The 24,492-nt window shown below is 41.5% G+C and overlaps 1 protein-coding gene and 1 long non-coding RNA gene across 2 annotated transcripts; both read left to right on the top strand.

Moving 5' to 3' along the window:
* The first annotated feature begins 610 nt into the window (after positions 1 to 610).
* Positions 611 to 14,252, top strand: LOC107201965. Its single transcript, XR_001520498.2, has 3 exons — positions 611 to 7,990; positions 9,116 to 10,259; positions 10,365 to 14,252. It is a non-coding gene; the product is annotated as an uncharacterized LOC107201965 (long non-coding RNA).
* A 2,820-nt stretch (positions 14,253 to 17,072) lies between these two features.
* On the top strand, positions 17,073 to 21,766 carry KCTD12 (potassium channel tetramerization domain containing 12). The gene has a single exon (XM_015622032.3). The coding sequence runs from the start codon at positions 17,278 to 17,280 to the stop codon at positions 18,274 to 18,276; it is 999 nt and encodes a 332-aa protein (XP_015477518.1). The 5' UTR covers positions 17,073 to 17,277; the 3' UTR covers positions 18,277 to 21,766.
* Positions 21,767 to 24,492: the final 2,726 nt, after the last annotated feature.

Genomic DNA, 24,492 nt, shown 5'->3' on the forward strand with positions numbered 1-24,492 from the left:
TTCCTTTCCTTTCCTTTCCTTTCCTTTCCTTTCCTTTCCTTTCCTTTCCTTTCCTTTCCTTTCCTTTCCTTTCCTTTCCTTTCCTTTCGTCTCCTCTCCTCGAGTCTCCTCTCCTCGAGTCTCCTCTTCCTTTCTTCTTCCTTTCATCTTCCTTTCATCTTCCTTTCTTCTTCCTCCACGTCACTACACCACAAAGAAGCCTGGAGTGGAGAGAGCTTGCAGAGGTCCCGCATGATCTCTGAGCCTGCAGGGCAGCAGACTTCTGTCTTTCCTCTACTCTGAGAAACACTCGAGGCCCTTCACAGGAGGGACAGGAAAGCCTGGCAATCCTTGTCTTCAGGCATTTTGGAATGTTTCTGAACACTCTGGCTCATTTCAGACTAGATCTGATTACAAATGATGGAGCAACACACAGGTTACCAGAGCCTGTGGTGGGATACAAGTCAGTGATGGAGCCATCATTGGTGCACCCTTTTTTAGTGTGGGTTTCATCCACAGCACACTCTAGCACAAACTCCAACCTCATAGTTATTAACAATTGATGACATTCATAAGGCTGCATATATTTGGGACTTTTACTGTTTTAACTTTACTGTTGCTGTGTCCTCAGGCTTCTCATTTTTCCAATGATAATAGTGAGAAACTATTATAGTAAAAACTTAAATTCTCAGTTGACTACATGGCTTCAGGTGGTGATGGCTTTAAAAGAAAAAAAATGTGACAAGATTCTAGATCATGTGTTGAGAGAAATATATGAATGTGAATCTGAAGTTAATCTATAGCAGGAAATATAAATTATTTATAAAAATCTAAATTTATAAATATCTAAAAGAATACAGCAAATCTTAACATCTTATTCCTTTAGAGTGCCACAAAATTATACTTGCATGAAGCCATTAACCCCAAAAGAGTTCTGATTACATGAAAGACTGAGAATCTGTCATGTGCCTACTCTCAATGTAGGTCAGTGTACAGACAGAGCAAAACAGAAAGGAACTTGAGGGAAGATATCAACCCCACCTAGAGAAACTCTTGTTTGAGGTTCTTCTGTAATTTAGATGATGTCTTAAGTTAAAACTGGAAATGACAAGATGGCCACATGAGCAGTGACCACATAGGGAAAGGTGCACATTGGAATGACTGCACTGAATTTAAGGAATTGAAATTTCTTAAACTGCAAAAGCTCAGAACAGGGTGTCACACTTGTGTTTATCCATCCATCTTGGAGGAACAATTATTACACAGGCAGGCTAAATCATGGTCATAGCACACACAAATTAGGCAAGGAAAACTGGGAAGAAGAGCATATTAGGAACAACTGATCTCTTTTACGCTTCTGATGGCCTGCTCACTCATAACCGAATCATACATTTTAAATATTCTTTGGACACAGAAATACATTAAATATACCATTTATGAAAAAGATACAGATAAATGGAAAGGATTCAGAGGAGCCTAGGGACAACAACAGCCTTAGAAAGCACGGTTTGTGAAAGAGGTGTGAGGAGGTTTATTTAGCCTAGAAAAGGGAAGCTATTCCATTTCACATCACAGCTAAGCCAGTCCAACCACTGTCACTCCCTAGGGCTTAATCCAGTAAACTAAATCACCAGGGAAAATATTTTATTATTTATTTGAATGTTTCTCTAATTTATCCTCTGAACTGTTTCATCACAATCACATGAGGGCTGGCTGAATGGGGAAATAATGTAGGGTGGTTCATTTTGCAGCATCTGACCTTCAGATTGGCATAGCTTTAATGTGGAAGTGTATTTCTGTACACAGTACAGAAAAACAATTGTATATTTTAGAAGTGAGGGTGTTAAGCTACTTTGGTCTATCTGCTGAGAAATTAAAAAAGAAAAGGAATCTGTTAAATAGTTATCAGATTCTTGACTGATGTGATAAAACCCCTTTATAACAGGAAGGGTATTAAAATATTCTACATAAGAATATTGTGGAATTTCCTTCACTGGAACAATTACCAATGTATTAATGATTAGTTCATGAACCATGATTTAATTCATGAACCCTATCTGCCAGGATTAGTTCAAGGCTTCTTATCTTGCCTTGGGGCAGATGGGGATTTTGAGAATGATCTCTTGAGATTCATTCTATCCCTCCTTTTTTCTGACTTTGGGATTTGCCAAGTTCACCCATCCTGTCTGAGTTAGCTCTAACTGAACTCAATAGCACTTGGAAAAATGGTTTTAACAGAACAGTGCCAGATTCTAATATTGCTGTTTGACTTATATTTTGTTGAGGAAAAGAGAAGTATCTGTGAATATGCTGTTTATGGACACATTACCAAACAGACTGCTCATGATCTGCTTTGCATTGTGGAAAATTTCCTAGGCTGGCATAGCTGGTCTCTAAATACACCATGAAAATAGGAACAAGCCACACATCAGAGGTGATTTCCAGGTTAAAGGTTTGTCCTGCAAATGGGGTTGCAGCACCTGCAAATACCTGCTGAAGCATCATGGAAATCCAGTTGCAAATAGGGGAAGTAGGGTCACCAAAAGGGAAATGTGTATGCTGAGACATACAATTTCTTTAATATATCAGAAGAAAAGTATAGAAAACGGTAAGGTTTTGTTGAAATATAACTGGTGTTCACATTTAAAATACAGTAATGCAGAAATGGGAAACTGGAGATCAAATGAGGAAGAGAGGTGCTGTATTAGGGACCTTCTTTTTTTTCCCTTTGGAAAACTTTTCCAGAAATGACACGCTGCAGGATCAATACACACAGATTTGGAAAATACCGAAATGCACTTAACCTTCTGTCTCCCCAGACTCAGTAAATGTCATTATTAATGTTCTCTAACAAAGTGTTTTGTGGACAAAATAAACACCGCAGCTTTCTTATATAAAATTCTCTACTCACTTTACTGCAAGTAAGTTCCGGGAAAAGTCTTGTAGGTAGCACAAAAAAGGAAAAATTAGAAGCATTTATTAAGAAAATATAACAATGACTTTAATTAAGAAAAGCTTGTTATTTAAAGAATGAGAAAAAACTAGCTTGAATGTAGCAAGTGGATCCATCTAGACTTTCTGAGGGAGGGATCAAGCTAAGTGTGCTTTACAAAGTATCTCTTCAAGTCTTTGGAAGTCCTGTCAAATGGAGAGGATCGATACTAATGTAGGGAGAGTGCATGAACCCTTGAAAGACATCTGAGCACAGGAGCTGCTGTGTAATCATGCCCACCCTGCAGAGCTGGGCAGCCTCACATGGGAACCACCACTCTGGGACATTAAGCTGCCATCCACGGTTTGAGGAGCAGGCAGCTTTCTTCTTTGACAAGCTTTGCAGCCTTTGAAGCTGGAATCTGCTTGTTCTAAAGGGACTGATTAAAGAGGGAGAGGAAGCTTCAAAAGACCTCACTGCCTCTGTGAGCTAACTAGTCAGAAGGCTGCACTGCCAACCTCTTGTGACATGTACCATAGTTTATTTCTTAACTTGTTCTTCATTCTGCCCTTTAACATTAGCATCTTCTTTCCATTGGTATATGAGAACACTGAAGCTTGCAGAAATATCATAAAATGAACAGTTTCTCTACTTCAGATGGGACTCCCCCATATTTTTCCCCGCTGGGCTTCATGTATTTTTTGTTTGGAAGTTTTGTTGTGATCCTGATTCAGCACTGATACCTGGCTGTGAGTACTAAAAGAATAATTCAGTGGGAAGGGCAGTAATAACTGACACATGGAATAGGAAAGAACAAAATATGGTTAACAGTTGGACTCAATCATGATCTAATAACTATTCTGTGATTCTCTGAAAATGCTAACAAAATTGTGAAGATGGGTCTGGAATTCCTCCAGAACTCTGCATTTATGTGTTCATTTAATTTAATTTCACTCATGGAATGCTGATCTGTGCTAATACTGTCAGTTTACCCCATTGCTAGATGCAGCCCATTTCATTCCAAAGCAGGATGATGGACAAATCATCTCACCTTTCTCAGTCCTGGCAGTGAACATTGGGCCAGCATATTCTGCTTATTTCCTTCTCCCACTTCTATTTGCCCTTACCTTTCTCAGCTTATTCATCAAGACACCAGTTCTTATGCAAGCCCTTTCTGAAAAAAGCATTTCATAAGACACCCGTACTAACAGGAATAAATTTTAGAGATTATCTCAGAGGGGAACTTTCAAATGTTTCCACTTTGACTGATACGTCTTTTCAGAGACACCAAGGGTTTCCTTTATTTTGCTGACACTGCATCAGATAACTCAGATGTCCCATTTGAGGGATTCAGATTAAAAACAAAACCAGATCCATATTTATGTAATAAAGAAGCTGACAGAATGCTTTGGTGATTAGGCAGACATCTAGTTTAACACATCTTGGAACTTTGACCTCAGTGATTCATATGTCATCCTTTCAAATAAAAAATCTTTAGTTCACTTATTTTCTCAGTTTATAGTTATGCTTTTTATCTTACTTCCTGTGACCTACTTCATACTTTATGTGAGTCCTCTTGGGATAACAGAGACCACAGATGACATTTCATTTGTTCTGCTTTTGTCTTGGTTGTTAAAAATACAGTGGGGAAAAAAAAAAGAGGATTAAAAAAAGGAAGGATAATGCCACTTGATCACATCACGTGGAGAAAGAACTCTGGAGGGTAAGTTCACACCACCCTGATGAGGCAAGTCAGCACTGCCCATAAGCAGAAGTGCCTTAGTTTGCAGGAACCTGAACAATTAAACACTCTTCATGAAATGGCTTCTTCCAGCTGTGCTGCTGCAGGGCATTAAAAACGGAGAGCAGAGACAGCACTGCCACCTGCTGCTCCTAGGGATGTGGCTTTCATGCTCACCAAGGGCATCAAAGCTTTCCTTTAGAATCCCAGAATATTCTGAGCTGGAAGGGACCCACAAAGATCAATGAGTCAAATTCTTAAAGCTTGGATGCTAAAACTTGCTATGTACTGTAAAAAACATATTTACTGTAAAAGTAAATGTTAAAAAAAATAAAATTTTACAGTTTAAAATTGCTTACTATAAATACAACTTTGATCTTTGCAAAGCATCAGGTAATAACATAAGCTACCATTAAGGTCCTGTCAACAGTTCTAAAACAAAAGCAAGCTGCCTTACCACTCTGTTTGGCAGTTTAGTTTAATGCCATTGTCTTTGGCTAGTTTGGTGTAGAGGGTTTAGTTAGGAATTTACTGAAAGTGAAGGCAATCAGCCTCTCACCAGACTAAGGCTTTATATTAGCAATACTGTCCTTAAAGAACGGCATATGGGAAACAGACAAGAGTGATAGTGGTGAGACTAATGTGCAAGAAAAAGACATTAAAATCCTATTGAAACACATGACCTAAAAGTGTTTGTGCATGTATTTCCTCTTTTTCTGCATCACCTCTCCTATACAGCTGAAATTATTAGCCTGAGTCTCACACACCTTGTCTTTGCTAAACACTATCAGAACTGCACCTAAAGCAACACTATTTTACGGTCACATTAGAAACCATCACAACATTTGTAGTGCTAAAAGGGTACATTATTGGTAAAAGATAGTAGCTACTACAATTGCTATATGGTTTTGTGGAAATGGGGCACTGATGTTTGTGGCTGGCACAAACTGATTCCTGCAAATAAAATCACAACAGACCAGAGTAGTGAAGGATAACTAAGAGTTACTATATAGTTGATGCTAATGGAAACTATACTGGGATTTTAACAGCTAGGCCAGTGACCCTGAAGATTTTTATCTTCTTAATAAAGAATTAGATTAGAATCTGTGATTTAACTACTGAGGTGCAAAAGTTGCCAGAAACTGACAAAGGTGATGATTTTTTCTTACAACGATGGCTATATAAATTTTAAAGTAACTGTACTACTTCAGAAATTAAATTTCACATCTTCCCCCAGAAAGCATTTAGATGAAACACAGAAGTGCATATGGAAAGAGATGCATGCTGTGCAGCCAGTAACGCATCCTGGCAAAAGCTGCAGGGAACTGCAGCCACCAAGTTGAGAGAGGCCAAAATTTCAACTTCTATATTTACATTTGCATAATGATTCCACTGGGAGTTGCTTCCTGGCTTTTGGAACACCACTTTTTTTTTTTGTGCTAGATTCTAAAGAAAACTGCTTTTCATATTAAAAACAGTGCTTAGAACATGGTGGCATTAACACCTGCTCATGCTTTGTCTTGCAATGCTTTGAATCAGGATCATCCTGGCTTATCAAGTCAAGCTGTCTGACACTTCACTACCGAGGTGTATGAGCACCACTCTGTGAGCCCATTCTTCTTCCCTATTAGAGTCCTTGCTCATGAATCATTCAAATCCCTCAACCTGAACCCTGCTTTACTGCTGCTTTCAGTAATTTTTATTTATGCCTGGAAACTCTTTGGGATGTCAAAAAGGAGCTGACTGAAACAAATGCATTCCAACATATTTCTTTCCTCCTGCAGTGCAAATTCAGGCGGGTTAGCTTCTAGCACTGGCAGCTTGAACAAGAGTGAAGGAATATCTCCCCAGCCAGACAAGATTCTCAAGTGAGAATTCAAAAGACTAAGATAGCATTATCTCCTGGACAGCCAGGTGCCTTTCATTTCCCAACTGAGGTGTATTTAACTGGGCCCTCATTTGGATGCATCAAGCTTGGAGGTTTGCAAATCAAAGCACTGTGAACATACTCAGAGTTCTTTCTAAGGAAAACTACTATGAACCTTAACACAAATACCAAACCTGATATTCCCAGACTAGTTAGAATGTATAACACACAAAATATTACACATACTACTAACAATAATAAGGAAATCAAGAAATCATTGAATATAATTATGGGTTATATATATATAGCTACTATGAAGTTCAACCTTAGTAAAGATGGAGAGTAGAAGTTAAAAAAAATATATTTATGGGGTAAATTTGTACGTATTTTCTTATTCACACAGTGTTAGCAGACAAAACACGTTCAGGCTTGATGTGCATTTAACAGTGCATTGTTTCTCTCTCTGATACAGCAACTTGAAAGATCACAAGCCTAACTACAGTCTTGCTAGCTCAGGTGATAGATGTTTGTGCTTCAGGGGTAGGGATTAATGCATTAAATTAGTTATGCTTTCCTGGGCAGCAATTTGCCAGAAGAAGTGTGGATGGATTTGTGATTTGCATAACAAGGTTTGAAATAGTCACAGCTGAGGAAAATAGAACAGAATATTTTCATTGTAGGATGGGACCCAGAATGATCACCTAGTCCAAGATTTAGGCAAACAGCTCCAATTACTGTAAGTAGAAGTTGTGTAGCTAAGACCACTAATAAGGTTTTTGTATTCAAACAAGATCTTTAGAATGCCAAAAATTTTCTTATGCAACCTCGTATTTTGTGCTCTGAGTCAGCTGAATGCCATATAGAAAAGAAATTGCTTAAATTCTACAAGAACACTCAAAATAAGATGTAGGTATGGTGAATGGAACAAACCAGGTGTAAGCTTAATCTAGTGTGGTCTGTAATGTTTAAATGGCCAATAAGCTTACTGACAATACCTAGCTGAGATTAGTAAACAAAATTTTCTTTACAGAGGAAGCACAGTATCAGCTAAACCATTTTTGCTCAATATATGAGGGAAAAAAAAAAGGTCTAGAAGAATGAATTACATGAAACAGGGAGAAACGACCTGGGCAGATGTTACAGTTGGTTTTACAGCACAGCAGGCACTGTAATATGTAGAGATGAGGTTACCTTGACGTTTCCCAATCTGTATATCAAATACATACTGCTGTAATGTACCCAGCTCATTTCTGAGGAGCTCCTGTGGGTATTTAGTATGATTATTCATACTAAATGAAGCTAAAAATATTTTCCCTCCATATAGAAGACCCTCTCCATTCCATTCATCTGCTCCTGCAGTCCATCCAACTCTTGAGCCCTGTTCTGGATGCACAACATATGCAAGCTAACTTGGCACTGTTGAGAATGTGCCCTCTTGTACCTGCAAAGATGCCAACTCTTAGGGTCACAGGTAAGTAAGTACCTTCTTTGCTTTCACAAACATTTTCTTTCTACTACAAAGCAAAAAAAAACCCAAACAAAACCCTAACAGGTCTGTTGAACATATTCACTGGGGATGATGGAAGAAAGCAACAGCACAGTGAAAGGTTGAAGGTAGAGGTTTATTGGAAAAAGTAATCAGAAGCTCCCCTGTGAGTATGTGCCTTCCTGTGTTCAGCTGGTAGTGATCCAAACATCATCTTCGTCCACTAGAAATCAAAGAGCCTCTTCAGCCTTGACCTGGGGACAGAGGCTGAGAGGCTAAGAACAGACATAACTGATGAATATTATAAAGACATTCCACTATCAAACAGGTTTGAATAACCACATTTATTGTCAGTATTATATATAGCACTATTATACACATTATTATATATACAGTATTAAATATATGGTTATTGTACTTCCCTAAAACACTGAAAATATGTGCCCAAGGGCTCATAAAATACATAAATAATAATTCCATACTTCTTTTGCTTTCCCTTAGCTATAGATTTAGCTTCTTCCTTTCTCCTCTTCTCTCTTAACAATCCTTATACTTGGCTGTTTTAATTTTTTCCCCTCTTTCAGACTGTCGGTCACAAACCGTATCTTGACTTAAAGAGAGATCTTTTCTTATTTCAGAAGCCTTTTACTGTCACTATGACTGCAGGCTTTATGCTTATCTCCTGCTTCTCAGATAAGCTTCCCCTTCACTAAGAGCCACCCTATAATCTCAACCTATTTATATGTGATTTTACCTCCTTGAGATAAATAGATTATTTCTGCTTGTTTTATTTGAAAGGATTTTATTTAGGGGACTTGGTTCTGATACAATCTAGACTCTTGGCATTCAGTTAAAAAATACAAACAATAATGAAGAAAGCTTTCAATTTTCTGAGAAAGGCATTTTGGCAAGAACTGTACATACAAAAGACTCAAAAAAAATAAAAGGTGAAAACAAATAAACAATTCGCTTTGCACAGGCATAATGCTTTCCAGGCTAGCAAAACTTTGGGGCATATTCTTCTGCTGTTGTCATGCTGCTGACACAGGAAAGATAATTCCTGTGCTTAGTTCATAAGCAATTAATAAATAATCTTTTATTTTTCAACAGCTTGCAGTATACAAAGAGAAGACAGCCTCTTAAAAATCTAATTCCTATATTCTCAAGGGCTTGAAGACTCTCTGGGCTGCTGGAATTAAGTGGCTGTGATTTTCTGGAAATCCAGGCATTTGCTTCATTAAAACTTCATGAAATCTAAACACAGTCTTTATTCCATGTATCTCTTACATGTCTCTCAAACATTTTTTCTGTTGATACATTTATTTTTAGTGATAATGTATTTTCACTAAAACATGGATCATACACAGATGATACCTTACAGGAAATCCCTACAAAGCAGAGTACTGCTAATCCTTCTATGTAAACACTTGGAACAGGAGAGCACATTTGGAATTTTCTAGACACATGAATTGAATACTATTTTTGCTCTCCAAGAGGCCAAGAGCAAAATACATGCAGTGAACTTTTCTAAGAAGGAAGACAAGCTTGTTAAACTCACCTTCAAGCAAACAGCAACAGCCCTTATTCTTTCTTTACAGGTAAGAAACAGATGCTTTTCATTACTTTGGGCAATAATATCTCATTAGCACGGCACATCAGCAAGCTGGGACACATCAGCTATACCTGATTAAGTTGATTCCAGGTTTCTTCAAGCTTGGCTCAGTCCAAAGGAAAAATCAGGTTGGTTTATGCAGTGGATAACAGGCAGAAGTTCTGAAAACAGTGCTAAGGATAAGGGCTGAAGGAAAAACTGGAAAACTCAATTTTGGCCCTAACAGAAGGTTGTCTGCTATCTCACCCTCTAGGCAGAGATTTTTTGGCAGTTTACAAGTGAATAATTTCCCCTGCCAAGTAACTGAAATGTATTCTCTGTGACACATTATTTTTCATGGCAGGTCAGGAAGGGTATCAGTGAATAGGAGGTCCAGCATCTCTTTCTGGCATGGGTTGAACAGCTGAGATACACTGCCTGCAGGAGCTAAGAGTATGTAATTACAGCCTTCACTCACAGATGTCCTCACTGGCATGAACTCTAGTTATAGCCATTGGTGACATGTACTTTGGCAAGGTCTTGACAGAATGGATATTTTCTAGGATGTCTGAAGCAGCTAAGAGCTTGTGGAACTGCACTTCCAATGTAGGAGGCTCGGAGGCCAAAGAAGGAGAATCGAGTTTGAGTAGGCTAACATTGAAGGTTCTCTCTCTCTCTCTCTTTATGTATATAGAAATAGTTTTTAATCTTCATTTCTGTGGAAGTGAATAGCAATTCTCTAATGAGATTTCATTAATTTAATTTCAGCCTTTGTCGAGAGATGATGAAAACTGGTGGAGAGACACTTAACTGTGAAGCACAGTGGAAAGCTGGAACCATCTCTACTCAAAGCATCCTTCAGGACTGATACCCTGGGGGAACAGGGGCACACAGGGGGCTGTGAAACACTGCACAAGCCTTGTGGTGCCCCTCATTCCTTGACAGTTTAATACCACTCAGTAATTTACATGGGCTGTGAAACCAGTAGGGTTTGACACCCATAAGGTCAGCTCTGCCATTGGGGATGCAAACTTGGGTCTCAGCAGAGGAAAAAACTAAACTAGTGCAAACATGTTTTTCTCAGCGAGTCAAGCAAGGTACCTAAGGTAGTAAAAATAATTTACCAACTTATCTATAGTAGAGTGCTTGCTGTGAGCTTTCACCCCCTTTACAGATGCTGTAAGAACCCCTGCTAAGGGTTTTGATATTTCTTCTATTAAACATACCAGGAATTTAAAATTGTTTTCAACAGAAAAAGGTGTAAAGAGAACAAAGCAGCACATTCAATTTCTGAATCTGTTGAAATGAATGACTGCATTTCATTTGTTTATTTTAATCTAACTTAAAGAGTTAATGCTGGTTAAGCACAGCTTGCATTGGTACATAGTGGAAGAAAACAAAAGCAAATGCATTAATTACTGTTCACTGACCACAGTAATGATTTTAAAAAATGCTTGATTAGTGAACAGTATACCTCCAAATCACAGCTAAGGTGAATACAAAAATTTGAAGCACACAATCACCAATATCATTATTATTATTACTATTATTATTCTACCTTTGAGGGATCACTCTGTTGAAAATAATTATATCAATACATTTTTAATTCCTTTTTTTACAACACATTTTTGTAAGAAAAGGGTGAAAGTAAGACCTTTAAAATAAAAAAATGTAATTAAAAGGCATTTTCTTTTGGCTAAGATTCCTACTCAGGAATGATACCACCCTTGTGATTAGCTGTTCAGAAGAATAGACAGGGACAGCCCTTAACTTGCTCCTCTGAAGATCAATGCTCTTATCTTTTGATTGTACCCAAAAGCACCAAAAAATGTGGTTTTACCTCTTTAAAGCCTATTCTGGAGCCTGTCCAACCCTACGGGAAGGTAGGCTAGTAAGAAGAGGGAGTAGAGGTTGATTTTTTAATCGTAATTAGCTAGATAATGTATTGTATTTTCCCTATTAGGAGAGCTCTTTTGCTGAATCCTCACACTGTTAAGTTCTAAGAGACAGCTTAAGGCTCTTGACTTACACCAATGGTAATGTAGAAGATGAATGTAGTTTCCACTTATGTGTTTTGCAGAGGCCTGGTTGTCTTTCTGTTGTTATGGTAGAAGCCAGGTCAGAATCCTATTTATTCACAGACAGGAGAATTGCTGAGAGAGGACATGAAGACATGACTGAAATGTTTCGCAGAGATACGGAAGATTACTTTCAGAGAGCTCAGGCTCACAAAAAGAACTCTGATTTAAAGCTGCTCCATAGGGGTTATGAGTAATTTAGCATAGGAGAAAAGCCTCACATGTTGTGCATGTAAAGTACCACTGCATGTTATAAAATGACACAGCTATCCTCTGCTCCTTTGGTATCGAACAGGGCTGTAACTTTCTGATAATTAACCAAAACAGGAGATCAAGTATCACATTTTCCTAGATATCACCTGAAAAGAAACAGCTGGGAGTATTTCCCCATTTGACATAAGGTGCATAGCCTCTTTTCTTGTATTCTCCAAATTCAGTGATGCTCAGGATATGTGTGGAAGGTGTACCCTTCAGTGCTCTTCTTTACCAAGGCAAAAACTACCTGCATGACCCCACGACATTGAGAGGGTACTTTTTGTCTTCCAATTTTCACAAAGGCGCTTGAAGGAAATTAACACAGCTCTGACCTTCACTAATTGCTCACTTGATTATGTTTCTCAGTCACACTCTATAGCTCTGCATTGGCCAAGGACACAGAATACACAGCTAATGTCTGTCCTCCTCTTCCTCCCTCTTCCCCAGACTCTGCAGAGCAGTGCCCTCACAAAATTATCCAAAGCAATGTCTGTGGCACCCTGGCAGGAGGAAAGTGCATGAGCCCTTGATGACTTTCTGAGTTCCCTTAAGCCTGTATTGTTCTGTGTCTTCAATATCTTTCATGCTAGAATGTGCAGATTTTCACAGCAGCTGGATTTCCTAGAACACGCAGTTCTGGCTAAATGTATTCAGCTGTACATGCAAACACAGAGACAAAACAATCTCTATGAACAGATATTAACAGATGTAACCTCACAGGTAACATTCATTACAATTCACATGAAATATTGAAATCTATGAATGTATACATTTGTGTTCAACTAATGAAAGCCTGTGAAACTGAGTTTGCAGAGAGAGAATACTCTCTTTAGAAGGAGTTGAGTTCTGACATTGGGTTGAATAATGCACATTTCAAGCTTTTGGAAATATTACTTGGTATCACTTGAGGGTAATGCTGAGGCTGATAATGAACAATGATTCAGAAATGGGAAAGATTTCAACCTAGTAGCCATCCATTGACTGTCAAAGTCAAACCTATGGAACTGCACACATTTTGAAGAACATATAAGTCCCAAAAAAGTGAAGGATTTCTGACTCTTAAGCAACATGCTCTGCTGTGGGACTATTGGACTCTTTTTCTTGCATTAAATGAGTGTATTTGAACCTCCAGTTCAGTTTAGATCACTAACTCCTTTTGATGATTTTATGCAGAAGGCTAAATATTTCACTGAATTCAGTATTAAAATTCAAACAACTCAGTCATATGCAATTAGGTATTTCTAAGCAATATTATACCATGTCACACAGTGAAGACTGCTAGAAGAAATAATAAATACTTCAGTTCAGAACAGTGATAAAATATGTTCTTGCTCTACTAAGTTTCTCACGAAGAAGCTGAATACATAATAGTTTACATCTACCGAAGAAGCACCATTTTCTCTTTATGTGCCTTGGGTCATGCTGGCAATACTTAGGAGCTCTTTGTATTTCTTAATTGCAATGTGGATTTACTCCCACTAGGTGTTACCCTTCCTCCATTTGTGAAGGAAACTGTCCTCCCCGAATAAACCTGGATCATCCGTGGATGTACCGTCCAAAATGCAAAATAGGGGCCCATCGTGATGGAAGCATCTTTGTAAACATGGAAACAACAACAGCTTCTTCTGAAAAACCTCCCATAAACAAACAAACAAAAATTCACAACCCCTTCCCCCCCAAATCAACAAAATCAATCCCCCCAAACCCATGTAAACTTCTCAGAGTATTAAAAGGAGAAAAACTGTTGTATCCTGACAGGTTAAGACAGTGTCCCTGTAGCTAGTTCTGGTCAGCAGCTAATAGCAAACATTGACATGTGACTGTCTTAACTGAAAGAGCTATTGCCCTGAAATGTCCCAGCACTGCCCAGTCAGAGATATTCAACTACACGTTTATTGTCATAAATTCATTAGACTATATTTAATATTTACAGCCCTTTATGGGGGCTGTATGTCTTACAGGAGGCATTCTGTGGCAGCCTTTAATGTTACATGTACCAGTATTTCACTGTCTCCCACACAAAATAAGAATAAACCACTATGACTGTGTTACGCAACCCAGTGACTGACACATAAGTAAAAAATTGTTGATATATTTACCCATTGTAATACCCACAGACGAAGTCCAATCCTCCTCACCGAGACAAACGTTGCCAAATGAAAAGAGATAGGAAATGGAGAAGAAATTAGATGAACATATTGTGAAAAGAGGAAAAATCTGTTGACGAAAGAAGTTACAATAACCAAAGCCTTGCAGCCAGGCAAGGCATAAAGCAGCAGTGAGATGCCCACAGAATACAATTTCTGTGAAGAGACGTAGCTTCAAAACTGTTATTTCAGTGCTGGGCATGTTTTTAAGCCCAGAAAATGACATCTGTCTCAGAGACAAACACTGCAAGCTGGGTCTTTGCCCAGGACTGTTGAACAGGCTGCATGAACAGAGTCCTCCTATGAGAAGGCTCCTTGCTCCCTTTTTGAAGAGTCTGGAGTCAGCTTCACAATCACACAGAGAACACTGCAGTGGGATGGACTGGTCTGTGCCCTTAAAAAGAGACCTGGGACAGTGGGCCAAATAAAGTGCTTGTGTCATCTGGGCTCCCCCCACCCCTTTAATGTGTGTGCCTTTGGACACTGGAAGAACCCATTAAGCTCAGGTCTTATGAAGTCTGGTGTCAAGTCTAACAAAGCTCAAGACAAACAGAAAGTTCAGTGAACATGAACTAATGAATATGTTAGTGTTTTGGTTTTTTTTCCTTAACCTGCATTAATACTCACCCAATGCCAGAAAAATGAAATAATTTTAATTAACAGATGAATTAAAGACCCCATTTTTATTTATTTATTTTAATATGGGAGTATTTGTTAAGACTCACCTGCTAGTAGGTACAAAATCTTCCACTGCAAATTCTGCTATGAATAAGCTCCTGCTCAAGCATTATATGATCTCATCCTCTGGGTGCACAGTTTAATCACAGTGCTCTCAATAGAGAGCCCACACTAGGGAAGTGGAGTTTAAAATACGAATCTGTGGGAGGCTCTTGAGGTGGCTTCTTGCTAAGTATGGCCAGGAGCAGGGTGATGTGGGGGGAGATGCCACATTAAGAGACCAAGAGGTAAAAGCAACTCCATAAAACTGTCACCAACAAACCACCACGTGAAAATTTCATGTGCTTTTACTCTGGTGAATTGACCCTGAAATAGTATACAGAAAGAAAACAAAGATTCTGTGTGTGGCAGTACGTGCCACGTTATCCCCCACCCCCCCGCTTTTTTTTTCCTTCTAGCAACAAACTCAGCTGTTTAAATGGGCAACAAAACAACTTAATTCAAGCTTATTTAATTTTCCCCTCATCTTTCAGAACTGTTTTAACATCCCTTCTACTTTTCTTAAAAAAAACAAACCACCAACCAAAACAAAACCCAAAACCAAACAAAAAAAAGAGAAACAAGCTCTTGTACAAAATGTCAGCAAAGCATCAGATTAACCTACTTTGCCATTTCACTCCCACAAATGAAAATACTTGGTGGTCAAAGTCTTGGTAACTCGCTTTCCAACCCAGAAAAAGTAATGGTCCACATCTTTCTTTGTTAGTGTATTCTTAGTCTTGTTCAGATGACACTTCTGTAAATTCTGAATGTTCACTCTCCCCAGCCCACCCCATCTCCTTCCTTAGACCACAGTATCTTCCTGTCAGTTCTCCCTAGACACGTTATTCTTTTTTTACCATCTAGTCCATTTTCAAAACTTCTGTTTCTCAACTCCCCTTCTTCTTCCTCTTCTTCTCCTGGGCAAACTTATTTTGCTTCTTGAGAACTAACTTGCCTTTACTTCCTTTCCCACTTCTTAATTTTTGAAGTACTTCTACCCCCTGTCTCTGAATCTTTTGATTTCTATTTCACAGTCCACTGCAGTGGGGCACTTGCAGTAGGGTGGTGCAGGGAGAGCTTCACTCGCCCCTAGGAAAGGAGAGCACTGACCATTGTCTTCATACTCCTCAGACCTCCCTGTCCTCCGAGCTGCTCTCTCGAGGTAGAAAGCACACTTGAACTCCCACGGGAGAGCAACTCAATGCATCGAGGCAGCAGCTCTTCACTGCTGCTTGCAAAGAGCCTCAGAAGAGTAAAAAGCCTGAAACAACTTAAATGCTTTCTACCAACGCATGTTAAATAGGTGCTTATATTTCACGCAGATCCCGATGTACCTAATTAATCCTAATTAAATCTGAGCTGTAAGGGCACGTAAATACACAATTGTGCAGGCAGACACGAGGAGCCCGGCTCTCGCGATGAAGTGCCGCTTGTCAGGCAGCTGGAGGGGACCCCATCCGCGCCACCAGGGTGTCCCCCCGGCCGACCGGGCGTCCCTTGGACGGCGCTCCCGGTGCCTCCCGACGGTGCGATCCATCGCGTCCCCCTACAGGAATGAGAATCGGCGGGGGGTTTACGGAGTTTTTCAGGGCATTAAACACCTGTGTAGTGATGGGGGTGTCTGACAAGCCCTAAACAGGCTGGGAAGCCGCGTGAAGCGAGAGCGGGCAGCACCACAGGTTCGCGTTTTCTCCTGCGAAGGCGATAGGAGGGAGGGGATAGGGTTATCTCCCCGGGGTTCTCTTTTGGGAGAGGGCTGGGACAAACCTTAGGGAGATCAGCAGGGACAGAGCACAGCGCAGAGAGCAGCAGCGTCCCGCCGCTTGCCCGCTCCAGCACCTCGGGGCAAACACAGGGCTGTTCTCGCCTGCGAGAAACAAGACATCTCGGAGAAGCCGAGGAGCGAGCCGGAGCCGAAGCCTCGCTCAGGGGGGCCGGGGGAGGCAGGGAGAGAGGCGGGACCCCCAAGGTTTTATCTCCTCTGGTCGCACACCGCGGTGCTCGCCCACGGCGGCGGGAGCCCGGCGGGCGCGCACCGGGCAGGGAGAGGGTCCCCACCACAACCGGGGAAGGCGGACCGGGACGAGGGGGGGGGAGGGGGGAAACGGGGGACGGACGACGACGGGGGACCCTGCGTCAGTGCAGGGCCGTCCCCTTCTCCTCCCCGTGCGCTCGGCTCTGCCTCCCGCCAGCCTCCCACGCCTCCCGCGAGGTGCGGCCGCGCTACATAAACACGGCCCTGCCGCTGGCGCCGGGGCTCTCTGTTCGCAGCCCGACGGAGGAGCTTGTCCGGCAGCGGGCAGAGGAGCGGCCGCCGGGAGCGCAGCGCTGCTCCGGCGCCAGACGGGGCGGGCGGCTCCGGCGGGCAGCAGCGGAGGGCTGCGCGCTCCCCCGAGGGCGGCGGCCCTGCCGTAGCCCAGGCGGCCGGAGGAAGAGGAGGAGGAGGAGGAAGGGCGTGGGCTCCGGCGGGCTCGCTCCGGTATGGCCCTGGCGGACAGCGCCCGCGGGCTGCCCAACGGCGGCGGCGTGTCGCCCGCGGCGGGGAGCGGGGCGCCGGGCAGCGGGGCGGCCGCAGCGGCCACGGGCGGCTGGTCGTCCTTCCCGGAGATCGTGGAGCTGAACGTGGGCGGGCAGGTGTACGTGACACGGCGCTGCACCGTGGTCTCGGTGCGCGACTCGCTGCTCTGGCGCATGTTCTCGCAGCAGCAGCCCAGCGAGCTGCCCCGGGACAGCAAGGGCCGCTTCTTCCTCGACCGCGACGGCTTCCTCTTCCGCTACATCCTGGACTACCTGCGGGACCTGCAGCTGGTGCTGCCCGAGCACTTCCCGGAGCGCAGCCGCCTCCAGCGGGAGGCTGAGTACTTCCAGCTGCCCGACCTGGCTCGGCGCCTGGCGCAGACTCGGGCGGCCGCCGCCCGCCCCGCCGCCCTGCACCGCGACGGCTCCATCTGCGCCGAGGAGCCGCCGCCGCCGCTGCTCGGCTACCTGGAGGCCGAGCCGCTGGAAGGAGGCGGCGGGGCCGTGGCGTCCGCCCCGTCGCCCACCGCCAGCCGCAGCCCCTCGGGCGGGCCGCTGCTCACGCCCTCGCAGTCGCTGGACGGGGCGGGCGGGCGGCGCTCTGGCTACATCACCATCGGCTACCGGGGCTCCTACACCATCGGGCGGGAGGCGCAGGCTGATGCCAAATTCCGGCGGGTGGCTCGCATCACTGTCTGCGGCAAGACGGCCCTGGCCAAAGAGGTTTTCGGGGAGACCCTGAACGAGAGCCGCGACCCCGACCGCCCTCCCGAGCGCTACACTGCCCGCTACTACCTCAAGTTCAACTTCCTCGAGCAAGCCTTCGACCGACTCTCCGAGGCCGGCTTCCGCATGGCCGCCTGCTCCTCCACTGGCACCTGCGCCTTCGCCCCCGAGCAGGGCGGTCCCGCCGATGACAAGATCTGGACCAGCTACACCGAATATGTTTTCTGCCGGGACTGAGCATCCGCCCGGCCCGTGGCGTGGGGACAAGACAGCCGGCCCTGCACACTCTCGCACCCACGCTCCCCTCGCATCCCGAAGGAAGGAGGATGTGAAGCGGGGCCGTGTCTCCCTGTGCTTTTCTCACCCCGGTGTCTGCCTCCACGCAGAAGGCGGGCCAGCCCCGGCGCAGCCCTCACCCCTCTTGCAGCACCTCCTGACGGCCCCGGGGGCCGGAGGTCACTGTGTTGTGCCTCGGCTGTCGTGTCCCTGCTTGGCCACCACGTCCCTGATCAGCCTTCACCCACATCCCGGCTCCCACCTTCACCCTCCCTTCTACGTCTCCCAGTAGCTGTGTTGGTAGCAAGGAAGGAGAGAAATATTGGGAGTAGACAAATGCCGGTCCCACAAAAGCATGCCTGTGCACCCAGTCTTTGTCCCTCTCCCCACACAGAGCTGAGATATAGCTCTGTTCAGGGTGGGGCGTTTTAAAAACCCATCCAGTTAGGGGCTGAGAAACTTGAAAGTTGCTTTGAGCAACTTCTGTTGAAGATGGCATGACAAATGGCTGTCTTTTCCGATCCCAATACCCTTATGAGAGAGTTTGCCTTGGTGGGCAGATCCCAAATGGTCTATTTTTAACTCCTCCCTGCACCACCCATCCAAGTGATGCCTGTCTTTGAAGGACTGTCACATAGAAGGGAAGCCTGGATGCGAGGGGTTTGCACTGGCTCATGCTTTATCTGTTGAGATGAGTAATTTTGCAGGAGGCATGCATGTGGCCCTTCACAACTGGTTTCTCCCATCTCCCCTCTTTGCTCCCCATGTCTCTGAACTCCTCTCTCTTAGCTGTTAAACTCGACCAGGGCCTGCACAGCGAGCATGTAAGGCTGATGTGAAAGGACAGATTTGCTGGATAACCAACCATTTGAACTATGAAGTGTCCTCAGAGGCATGTGTTTATTCCCTTCAGAGGTAAAACAACAACACTTTGAAAAATTAAAGTGCTTGTGAATTGTAACTTCCGTGGGTGGTCTGAAGTCCTTATAATTCTCTTGAAGTTACTGTCTATAATGTGGACAGAAATCTCAATGCATATTTCCTTAAACACCCTCAAAATGATGGGAGTGAGGTGAAGCCAGGCTTGCCTGAGTAAAGGTAGGGCCTGGGTCCTGGGAAGCTGAAATCGTGTACATTGAAATAGTGCAGAAGTACATTGTAAATGTCATCAAGAGCACCCTTGTTACTTTTTGTCATGTTAGTGCTGTAGAACTCTGAAGCCAACAGATGACAAAAATCACTTTTTAAAGAACTGTTTCCCTGGTTTTCATAGCAGTATTTGGACACTGACACTGCTAAGAGTTGTGTACCTCTTCCTAGACAAACAGTGCTTCTTAGAAAGGATTGAGCCCTGTCCTGCGGAAAAAAAAGATTTATGCCAATTTTCTTCAGGGGAAATTACCTCCTCTGAGCTGTTTTTTGTTACTGCTGAGTAACAGTCTTTCCCAGGGGAGGCAGTCAGAGTCTGCTTTGGAATAGATGATCTGAGCCGCAGGTTTTACAGTAGGGAAGATTGAGCAGCTCTTTCTAATAAATTCTTGAAGTCTGGAGTATAAAAGCACTTCCCTTTAAAAACCTAAACTTGATTTAAGAATGTGTATGGCCTGTTCAGACCATGATATAAAAATACCCTAAATATATCTGAAGTGCTGAAGAATTTAGCAGTGCATATTAAAGGCTTCATGTTTTTAAAACTCTTGAACAATAATTCTAGTTCTAGCTAGTTCTAGTTCTAACTCCAAATTTAGAAATACTGCTAGCACCTGCATTCTAACCAAAGAATTTCACAGAAGGGTTTTTTAAAAACCCCTAGCTCCTTTGGAAACAGCTATAGCTACATTTCTATCGAGTTTCAGTGCTCACTGTCTGTTCACTTGGTCTTTCATTAAGTGCATGCACAACTACATAAAACTGAAAATAATTTGCATCACCATGGCTTCTTTTTTTTCTTTTTTAGTACTAGCAAGGTTGTTTATCAATGTGATTAAATTGAAGATGTGCATATGAAAGCACTGGATACTGTCCATTTGTAGATAGTTGTATTATGGAGTATTTTTAAAAGGATAGAAATATAAACCTGCCAAATTAGATGAGCAATAAGATACAGTGAGAGGCCAATACACCTGAGGATGGAATCAAGTCTGTTTGTCCTATGCCTTACTCTGAGATGACTTCTTTGTGCTTAACTTTTACCACAAATGAGAAGACATTGATCACAGCTACTAGGTCTTTACAGTGCCCTTCTCAAGAGTAACAACCGTCTTTTTCTAGTTTCTGTTAAGTAACTCTGAAGTATGTTTTTTAAGATTTTGTATAAAATCAGTTTTCAGTAAAGTGTTCAAATTTGCTCTAGGTAGATTTCTTTTTTTAAGAATCTGGTAGCTTTCTAAATCCATCATAGGAGCTATGAATAGGGGCAGTTTTAAATTGACCTTGTGATTTAGTGTACATATTTATACAGTATATAAACATTTTACATGAATCATTTAGTTTTTTAATCATTTTAGTGCTACAGGATTTCATAATGTATCTAGCTGAGCATTTTCACATTATGTTATGTACATAACATGGTAACGTTTTACTGGTTTCTTACACCTGTTTCTATGGAAAAACTGAATATGAGTATTATCAGCTTGTAGAACTGAATTTGATGACATATTTGCTTGAATGTGAATCTTTCAGGTGGCTGAATGCATCTCTAAAACAAAGATTGTCTGTCTTTTGATTAATGGTTGCCTATCCCTTTTCTGGCAGACAACCCAGTAATTCTCATATTTTACATAAAAAATGGATGTAATATAAACACGATCTTTTTTTAGTCTTTGTGCTAAAAACTTTTAAGCGTTGTTAGTGTTAAGAAATGGGCCTTTAATTTACTGATAACTTATTATCAGTATCGTCAGCAGGCTTACAGTGATGGTGCCACAAATATAATAGTCCTTTGATGCTTTCCCACAGAAGATATTTTTCTGAACCATTACTTAGTAATGGCAGTAAATTTTTTAAAAAGAAATATGCTCAAGGCAATGGGTTTTGCTGGTCTGTTCTATTGAGAGCTCGAAGAATGGAAAAACATAATGACTCTGCTGACTTGTTGACATAAAAACATACAAAAATATAAAGGCACAATATTGGTGTCCTGTATACATTTTGTAGCTGTTGCTGTTCACAGTTCATGTACTAATGGATGAATGCAGTAGCATTTACAAGTGCTATTAAAAAACCCACAAGGGCAGTCTTTCTTTTAATTAGAAGTTAAGGTGTAGGTCTTTTCAGTGATGCATATCATTAAGGGTGATTTTGCATATGTTTGATAGGATGTTTATATTTTTATACATGTAGATAATGAGCCACTTATTCATTCTTATTTTCACATGTATAGCATTGAAAATAAAGATACTCCTAGGAAAAAATTACATACCAAATTAAATTTTTGTTCTTTAAATATTAACTCAGTTGTGTGGTTTATGCTGTCCTTTTTATTCTCTGTGCAGATGTTGTTAGCTTTGCTCTCCCACAGTATCATATTCATAACTTCAGCAAAGACTCCAAACTAATGTGTTAAGCAAAAACACAAAGAAAATTATGTATACAGAGACCTCTAGTAACACCTGTGGCAAGATAAACAGGAATGTGTAGTACTCAGACTGCATAATTTCCTTTTAAGCATCTCTGAGAATTTTTGTAGTACTGGTTATTCAGTCCTCGGGAAGAAACAGTGATTGAACAGCTTAATTTGAATAACACTGAGTAATTTTTAAAGTCAAATGTTGATGTTTTTAATGAAGCCAGATAATAATGACATGGGATACAGTGCTCATTTAATGAAAGAAACATTAATACCTAAGGTAGTAGTACATGATCTGAGAGAATTGCTTCTAGAAATTTTTATTAGCTACCTTTGTTATCACAAACACAATCTAGCAAACTCCTCCTGTGGTCACCTTCATAGAAAGTTAGTAGTGACTTGTTAGTATAATCCACGTGTGAAGTACCTGTACATTTACTAGTTCTTTCTTGGGCGTCATGGTTATACTACAAAGGAACCAGCTGAAGGAAGTTTAATCAACAGTTTGAGTGTTTTGTTTTCACGCAAAAATACAAGAAAGGAGGTCATTCCATGAGCAGCAAAACTGAGTCTGCATATCTGAAGTTTTTGGTCTCATTTTCTTTGTGCTACCCCTTCTGCTCATCCCTGCCAATTTTATTCAATTTCTACTTGAAAAAGGAGGCACATTCCTTGACAGAGCCACCTTCTTCTAGGCTGAAGGTTTTGGCTGAATTTTGGCTTTGTCCCTCTGTGAACTACATATTTTCTTCTTCCTTTCATTTACCCAGCCATCAGTATTCATAGAATTTGTAAGAACATAACAGCTGTGAGGTTTTTCAGTTCTTTTGACTATGTTTAAACTACCCATCAAGTCAGAAGGGGGACAGATGTCCTTCCAAATGGACAATGCAGGTGCCATGAGCTTTATTTCAGTGGGAAACAAGGCTAACAGAATACTGTGATATACACCTGGCACTGTCTTCAGTCTGAGTGTACTAAATGCCTATAGAGTGAGAATTCAGGCAGTCTCTCTTACTTTTGCAGCTCTAGCCAGTCAGAGAAACTGATGGGTATGCTAGAATGTCTTAAAAAGACTTACAGACTTCTAATTTCTGCAGCATTTCCAAGGGTGAGTCAAAGTGCGCAGGAAAATATTTTCCAAAGACTTGATTTGCCTCAGGGCAGGGGTTTTTTTTGTTCTTTTTTTTATTGTAGGAAATCTTCAGTATAGTTTTCAATGAAATATTAGTGCTAATGTGTTATTTATTTATAAAGTACTTCATTTTATGAAACTGAATACTAATTTTGTTTTTCATTAAAATGAGCGGCATGTGTTTTTCCCCTGCTGCTAAACAAAACTCGTATGTATGACTGCTGAAGTAGTAATGCCACCATTGCAAATAGTCTGTTGGAAATATGCAGCACAACTGCTGTGACAGTCAAAACCATAGCTGGTCAAATTACCACATTTCTTCCCTGTTCGACTCTCCACTGTGCTCAAACTGGAATAAAATTAAACTCTGTTACACGTTTCTTGCTCTACAAGTTTTTTAGCGCACACTATGGAGCATTTGATACTTCTGTCAAAGTTCTTGGCGACTGTGAATCAGAGATTTGAAGCAGGTCTATTTCCTCACGAAGAAATAAAGGCTAGGAAATATTCTTGCAGAGAGTGGGAACAGCTAAAAGCAGTTTGGGAAAAATTCTTGGTATCACAAGAAAACAAATCTATTTATCGGCATAATCCAAGTAATACACATTACACCAATTTTTCAAACCCAGCCTGCCCAGGAAAGCTAAAGTCCTTGATGACATTTGCTTGTTCCATGTTTTATTTTGTATCATCTGGATGAAAGAAATTATTTTGTTTTTCTCCTTCAAAAAAGCTCAGTGTTTAGCAGCTGGGAAATGACAATGTTAGCAGTTCAGCTTGCTTTGAGTTAGCATTTTATCATTCTTTTTGTTTCTAGATAATGCAAAAGGTAGGGAAGTTCACATGGGAGCATATAGGAATCATAGAATCATGGAATCATTAGGATTAGAATGCTTAGCTCCATGTAGCCTCTGACTTGCCTTTTGCAACTTAATAATTTTCTCAATCTAGAATTTAAGTAAGTGTAGATTCATTAAAGTTCAGCCAAAGAAGCTGAGACCAGAATATCTAGATCGTAATGACAAAAACAGGTCCATTGATAAAGACCATGTGATCTATGTTTTTAATTTGTAATTTCGAGGTAAACACAGAGCCTTGGTTAATTTATTAAGGAGCAGACTGTTATTTAAAAAAAAATAAAAAATAAGGGAAAAGTCTTGCAGTCCTCTTCCACATTCTTGAGGAGGGAATGCCATGCCGCTGTGATGAGAACAACCTATCTTTTTGATTTCAGAGATGACTGAAATAACCTACAATGTTGCTGTCTCAATTTTGTCCTTTTTTCTGGTCTTGGCTGAACTTTAGGGTCACACCCACCCTTAATAAGTGTTCCTTTAGAAAAGCATATATTCATAACTCTAACTACGTATACTTCCATAGATTTGGATGTGGTTTGGTTTTGACTCATGTTTTCCAAATAGCTTAGTGACAATCTCTGTCATCATATTGCAGCAAAGCCTGCGATTATTAGAAG

Source organism: Parus major, chromosome 1 (assembly GCF_001522545.3).
Source record: "Parus major isolate Abel chromosome 1, Parus_major1.1, whole genome shotgun sequence".
NCBI classification, from domain to species: Eukaryota; Metazoa; Chordata; class Aves; order Passeriformes; family Paridae; genus Parus; species Parus major.

Coding starts and splice junctions, on each gene's coding strand:
- KCTD12 (XM_015622032.3), top strand. CDS start 17,278: ATGGCCCTGGCGGACAGCGCCCGCGGGCTGCCCAACGGCGGCGGCGTG.